Source organism: Astatotilapia calliptera, chromosome 7 (assembly GCF_964374335.1).
Source record: "Astatotilapia calliptera chromosome 7, fAstCal68.1, whole genome shotgun sequence".
NCBI lineage: Eukaryota > Metazoa > Chordata > Actinopteri > Cichliformes > Cichlidae > Astatotilapia > Astatotilapia calliptera.
Window position 1 is genome coordinate 22,664,277 of NC_137428.1, and position 7,332 is coordinate 22,671,608.

General features: G+C 37.4%; 1 protein-coding gene across 1 annotated transcript; it reads left to right on the forward strand.

Annotated features, from left to right (window-relative positions):
• The first annotated feature begins 4,624 nt into the window (after positions 1 to 4,624).
• Positions 4,625 to 5,510, forward strand: cmlc1 (cardiac myosin light chain-1). The gene has a single exon (XM_026176914.2). The coding sequence runs from the start codon at positions 4,724 to 4,726 to the stop codon at positions 5,330 to 5,332; it is 609 nt and encodes a 202-aa protein (XP_026032699.1). The 5' UTR covers positions 4,625 to 4,723; the 3' UTR covers positions 5,333 to 5,510.
• Positions 5,511 to 7,332: the final 1,822 nt, after the last annotated feature.

Consider the following 7,332-nt stretch of genomic DNA (forward strand, 5'->3'; position numbering starts at 1 on the left):
AGAACTAATGCATTTTTGTCCAGTAACATTTCAATTGTAACATAAAACAGAGGTCTAAGCATCAAAAATCAACTCCCCTCATGTCACATACAGCACCTCTTTATCATGTTGTAAACTTATTGTGTTTTGATTAATTTGAAATTGCTTGCTTTGCTTCAGTAGAGTGTGAAATGCACTTTCCCTTTTGTACTTTTTCAATTTCTATCATTGTAAGTATGGGGAGAATATGGGGTGGGCAGAGAGAATGAACACATGGATGTCTGGTGTAATTAAGACACTGAAGTATTAGAACAGGCAGTGCCTTCACCAGCTATAATTCATCAAACATGGTCTTAATTAAACTGTTTACACAGATGTCTGCTAGCTGGTTCCTCCAACAGTCATTCCATTATAACAACGCAATATTGTTACTCGACTCATAAGAAAAGTTTTGTGTTGCTGTTCACTACACTCCATAGGGTAACATAAAATGGAAATTAATTCTTATTTCATATTAGCGAAATCAAACAAGCACACTTTGGAAGCTGGTTTGATTATGGCCCCATTTTTTAGAGTGGCAGCTCTGTGAAAAGAGGAAAGCACTAATATTTGGACATTAAATACTAAGACTGTTGGTTGTCTCGTGTGTGTTTAGTCAAAGTTGATTCCTGGAATTCACAATACATTCACACAAATTTTAATTATGAAGTACAGTAGCTGGCAGTTCAGTGGCCATTCCCAGGTCTGATGCACATGTCCAAGAGAGAAACTGGCGATTAAGAGGAGAGATAATACACAGTGGTGCATCTGTTTTTAGCCAGTTAACTAAACACAGATCTTCAGTCTGAGTCACCCTTTGCCAGTGCCATAGGAAGAATGTAACTGCTGTCTCTGTCACTCTCCTTTATTGGCCCTGACCACACCAGGGGTCTGCCTCCCCTAGTTCCCACTATTATCTCATGGATTAAGGACTTGCTGCCTTGCTGACCACCCTCTCATCTTTTGTTCACATAAACAGTCACTGCACCAGACACAGGCATGCAAGGACTATCCCCAAGGAATAACTCCATGGAGTTAAAAGGGAAAATTTAAGTAACATTTGTATAACTGAAATTGTGATTCCCCCCCCCCCCCCCACCCCCCCACCCCACCCCCAATCCAGTTTGGTGATTGAACAACAAAACAGTGAATGAAATGTAGAGCGCAACTACAAAAAAAAGGAAAAAAAAGAAAAGAAATCAGCATCAGCTAAAGTTCTGTTCACACTGGAAGTGATGTAGAAAAGTGGTAGAATTGAAAACCACCAGTCCATTCACCATAAAAATTGACTCCAAGCAACTATGTTAAAAATAATCACTGCTTCTAGTTGCACAACTGTGTGCAGGATATACTCAGGGACATATGACCTGGTAGTAAATATGTTAGAAGGTTATATAAACAACAGAACCTGGACTGTCCACCAGCAACTGCAGTCAGCTTCAATACAATGGGTTATGAACATATCACCTTCATTGTGCATGCAGCTTAAAACTGAAAACTTGGTTCAGAAGTGGAGGTATACCAAATGTATAGTTTAAAAAATATCATAAATTGTCTCTCAGAGAAAAGCTGGGTGTGTCTGTAGCACCATTGTTATACTGGTCTCTCAGTGTAAAGTTTTTCTTTCTCTGCTTTGAAGTTGACAGAAAATAAGTTGTTTCAGAACATTTCAGATATGAGTATTTACTTGGAGGCCTTGATGGAAAAATACTGGACTGAAATCAAATATACATAAAAAATAAATAAATAAAAGAATATTGATATTAAGCATAAAGAGGCTAAAAGCCTTTTCAGGGCTCACACCTCAAAGTCCATTAGTTTTAATGGACTTTGAGGTCATCACATTTAACATCCCATTTTTGTTACACGTAATGATTTGGCTAAATATGGAAAAAAAAAAACATATTGATCAATGCAGCATTAAACTGAGGTTGACCTTACAATTCAATATCTTACATGCATTTAGGAAGAACCCTAAGGCTTGTGAGCACAATGCATGAATAGATTATTGTAGCTTCAAATGATCAATATTCAATGTCATTAATGCATGAACTTGACATTCTGACAGAAAATATATTATGTTTCAGGAGGTCTCATCTGAGAGAGACAGAGCACTATAAATATGCTTGTGATCACCCTGTGGTTTATACCTCTATATATTCTTTATGTTTCCATTGATGCTACTGATTATAATATGAAAGGAAATGCTTCAAAGTTTAATAGGGATTTCTAAATCTGTCCCATAATGTTTAATTTCTTACCTTTTTGACAAGAAATGTATTGTTTTTAGTAATCAGCCCATATCTGACATGTCAGACATGTGATACCGATCGGAGTTTTGTGGTCATATTTTGGTATTTGACCCGATTCTGTCCCTTGAGGACAGATGACTGCCAGGTTCGTTAACATTTCCTACCACCTTTAAGCTGTTAATATCTATCAGTATTGTTAATTTGGGTATTCTGATTAACACAAATTAGGTAGCTCAGTTATTAAGCAATTGTTGCAAATAAGCAGACAGACACTATAAAGGATTGACAAGCTGACTGGTTCAGTCATTGCAGTTGCAGTGATTTACTGATTGATGACTTGTTTGAAAGAACTTTGATGTTAAAAGCATCACGAAAACGAACTTTGATGGTAGAAGCATCAAGGAAATGTCTTCTCTTATTTTGTTAACATATGTGAACACCCAAATGACAGTTTAACAAAGCTTCTGTACACAAAAATGAACTTTGTAGTGGTCTCTGCATAGGCAATCCAACATAATGGTTTACTTGTGCTTAAATTGAAATATTCCAGTTATCTGCACTTGTAACACTTAGGTAAGGAAAAAGGATCAGTGTTCTAAGGACCAAGTACAATTGTGAAAGCGGGTATGATTGATATAGATTAATTTGAAGCTTTTGGTGGGAAAAATGATGACAATCATTAATAATTAGTAATCGCCTCAAATAAATCATAAATGTGGTATGAATGTGTATGCATTATTATTATTGTTTTATATACTTGATAAATATACCTTTTATATATTGTCCATATATGTTGTGTCAGTACAAAACTGGGCTCTCTTGCAACTTTTTTCATGTTTCCATCTTGCTCAAATGTGCACATGCACGTACGCATACCAAAAGACGACAAATTAGCTGTCAGTTTTACTAGCTATGTGACCTTAAAATGAAAAGAGAAGAGAGATAATGATCTTAGGCTAAGGACAACTACACACACACATACACACACATACACATACATACACAGGCACACTTAAACTACACTGTCCAAGGACTTTAAGCACTAGATTGACAGATCAAGGAGAACTGGCATTGAGACAAAGAAGGGTAAATGTGATTATCGCATGACAGGCTTCAGCTTTCTTTAACTGAGTTGATAAACTGTGAGGCATGCATAAAATTAAAGTTGCTATGATTAAAATTGTGTCACAGAACAGCACATCCTATATACCCTCTCTTCCATAAATGAAATGAATATTTTGTTGGTTAATTTATCATTCACTGAAGAGAATTATGGAGCAGTCATCTACATAAAGCCAAATGACATATTACATATTTATAAACCATACTTGTAATGGAATTGCATTGCCCGTTTTCACCTTTTAACCTCATAAGGTTTACTATTGGGAATATAAAGGAAAACATTTATTCCACACATGATCATGCCAGTTAAATAAAAAGAAGTAAATACGCTATTATTTTAAAACTCACTTAATAAAAAAATATACATATCTGGAAGAAAAGACTATTTGCTATATGAGAAAGACCCAAATGTAATAAGAAAATACCTTAACTGCAATACATAGCAGCAGTTCCCCTTTATAAGCAAAGACAGTTTTCTTTTCCCCATGCCCACCATATGCATAAGAACCTATGAGGCAAATCCTTTCGAAAACTTTCTTTAGTTTTACTTAAAAAAAATCAGCTGATGTTAGCAGGGAACAAACGACTTTGGTTAAACGACTAACCACTTTCATCAGCATGATTACAGCAGTATTGCTTAATATATTTAACTCTTATGACTCATCTTTGCATTATCACTAGTATATGACAAATTAATTAAGAGTTCCCTTAGGATCTATGAGGGCTTGGCAGGTTTGTAAATGGCAGTGTGCTTGTCTGTCAAATTAAAAACTGCCAAACACCTGCCATTGAAATAAGGTTTGATAGATAATCCTTCTGTTATTCTGAGAATGAATTATTATAAAATGAATACATGCAAAGCCTAGAGACAAATATTAATACTTTTGACTTAGCTGCACCATTGTTCTAGTGAAAAGAATAGCCACCCTCCCAGAAAGAAGTGATTCCCAGGCATTCAGCATTTAGATAGCAAGCTATTTTAGTCTATCTCCCTCATGGGCTGATCACTGGCTATGCTCTGATCCCTTTGTCCATCAGAGAGACAGAACATTTTCGGGCTAATGCAACTGGACCCTCACTAATGACAGCAAATAGCCCTGTTGGTTAGATGACAGCAGCTGAGAACAATACTTAATGTTGACATCACTTGCTATGCGGATCTATTTTGGGTTTCTTCCTTTTATGGTGTGGTGGCTGAAATTGTTGTCTAGCCCCCTAGACAAAGCACATATAAAAGCCTTGAAGGAGGAGTTCCGGGATCACTTTCTATCTGCTCAGGCTCTTGTTCATTTCTCAGCAAGTGTCAGCTCGCCACTGAATTGCCTTGCAACATGCCACCAAAGAAGATTGAACCAAAGAAACCTGAACCCAAAAAGCCAGAGCCTAAGAAAGATGCAGCTCCAGCTGCTAAGCCAGCGCCACCTCCAGAGCCACAGCCTGAGCCACCCAAGGAGCCTGAGTTTGACCCCAAAAGCGTCACTCTTGAGTTCACTGCTGACCAGATTGACGAGTTCAAGGAAGCCTTCACCTTGTTTGACCGCACACCAACTGGAGAAATGAAGATCACATATGCCCAGTGTGGGGATGTCATGCGAGCTCTGGGCCAGAACCCAACTAATGCAGATGTGCTGAAAGTGCTTGGTAAACCACGACCAGAGGACATGAGTACTAAAATGGTGGATTTTGAGACCTTCTTGCCCATGCTGCAGCATATCTCCCGCGCAAAAGATCAGGGCAACTTTGAGGATTTTGTTGAAGGGCTGAGGGTTTTTGACAAGGAAGGCAACGGTACCATCATGGGAGCAGAGCTGCGTCATGTGCTGGCAACACTAGGAGAGAGGATGACAGAAGATGAAGTGGATAGATTGATGGCTGGACAGGAGGATGCAAATGGATGTATCAATTATGCCTCCTTTGTAAAGCACATTCTCTCTGGCTGAAAATGGACATTTTATCAAAAAGACTTAATTTTACAGAATTTCTTTCTATATTTGACCAGTTAAAGGTGATTTTGTCATTAACGCTGTGACATGTTGCATGGTAATTCAGTGAAGTCCCAGTCAAAGAATGAGGACTTACATAAAGGAAAATCAACGAATAAAGGAAATATGATCACAATCTGCCTCATGAATGTAATTTAAATACACCCATCCTTTTAAATTTGATGAGATAACCATGGGAGCTTGAGAATGCCAATGCAAGTGATGATTTAATGTGCATTCAACTTCTCATATCAACTGTGTTAATGTGATTAGTCCAAAGTACTGTGTGAACATACACACATATACAGGATTTATCTACATCTCAAAATAAAACATATTTTGTTCTACTGACAAAAAGTTTTAAAATGAGTATGCTTGTCATTCTGGTTAAGATTCAGTTGCAGTGAACCAAGGCGCGCACACACACATGCATACACACACACACACACACACACACACACACACACATACGTGCACAGAGAGAGAGAGACGAATCCAGTTTCCTCTGAAAATTGCAAGAACCAGGAACTTTCTTCCTCATCACTTTTGCAGTGGCTGATAAATCTTCCGTTTAAATCAGTGAATTAAACCTGCATGGCCGTTCTCAGTGAATCATATATAAGTATGTTTAGCTTGAAATTTTTATTTTAAAAAAAACACTTTGTAGGATTTAGTTGTCTCTAGCATTGAGTTACAGATTCTACCCAACTCCCTTACCGATCCCCTTCCAAGCGTGTAAGTGAACCTGCGCTGGCCTTGTCGGGAGCAAGCGGTTTATCCACCAAAGCGTTTAAGCTCTGGGCACGTTTTATCAAGTTAAATTAAAACTAGTGGCACTATGTTTTAGGAGTGAGACTAGACCCTAAAAAGAGCAGATAAATCAAACAAAGACTGGGACCAATCGGTGTCCATTTCTGACTTTAGTTTAATACAAAGGCTGCTTTGGAAGATTGGTGCAGTTATGTCCTAGATTTGTTATATTAAAAAAAAGTTTTCAGTAATAATAATGACATAGTAAGTAATTATTTACAAATAATAATTATCAGTATGAACTCACCCGTCGCATCTTAAACACTTTAAGATTATAATAAATAACTTTTGGTTCTCTAATGATTCTAAATCAGAACAGACACAAGTGTTGGGCCACTCCTGTTTCCTTTTTTCTTCATTACCTAGGAACCCCCATCAACATAGCACACAGACCAATGAACATAGAGAAATAGATATGCTCACTACCAAGAGGCATTATTAAAAATTGCATTTTCCATTGCCGTATCTACTCCTTTTTATATACTATGTTCTGACACTTTACAAAGATGAAGGTAGAAAATGTGTTTTTTGTTTAAATTAGCAATCCCTCCATGGGTCTTACTTGTGTATTAGTTGGTATGCCTATTGGTAAAAGGAAAATGCTTTTTAAGAAAAAAAAAAGAATTGATTGGTGAGTATTTGTTTGTGGCTTTTTTTTTTTTCATGGATCCCAAATAATTTTTAGGTGCTACAGGTAGCCGCTAATGGTTACATGGGTAGCAACATGGGTATCATTAAAAGCATTGCTACTTTACAAAGCAATACGAAATCTTAAGAAAGCACTATTGAACACCAATTATACATTTATACCACTAGGAACACTAAGTTGGTTAACAGGCAAGCAGATATTGGCTGACTGAGTAGAAATAAAATGCCAGCTGGCTGACAGCTTTAAAGCAACATGTGTGTCCCAGATACATTCTAGTTTGTACCATCTTCTGTCGCTCTCCCTTTTTGTCTTCTTCGTTTCTTCTTGTTGTAAAGCAGCTCTTTGGGGTGGGGGGTTCTAGAGGTGTTTGTGTATCCACCAGCTACCAGATAATGACCAATATTGTTAGCTGCTAAGCGCTTTTGGGTTTGTTTGCTTACCTGCGTATGTATTTCAGCTTTGCCATAAATCAGAAATAACTTAGCGTGGGACAAATCCA

Coding starts and splice junctions, on each gene's coding strand:
- cmlc1 (XM_026176914.2), top strand. CDS start 4,724: ATGCCACCAAAGAAGATTGAACCAAAGAAACCTGAACCCAAAAAGCCA.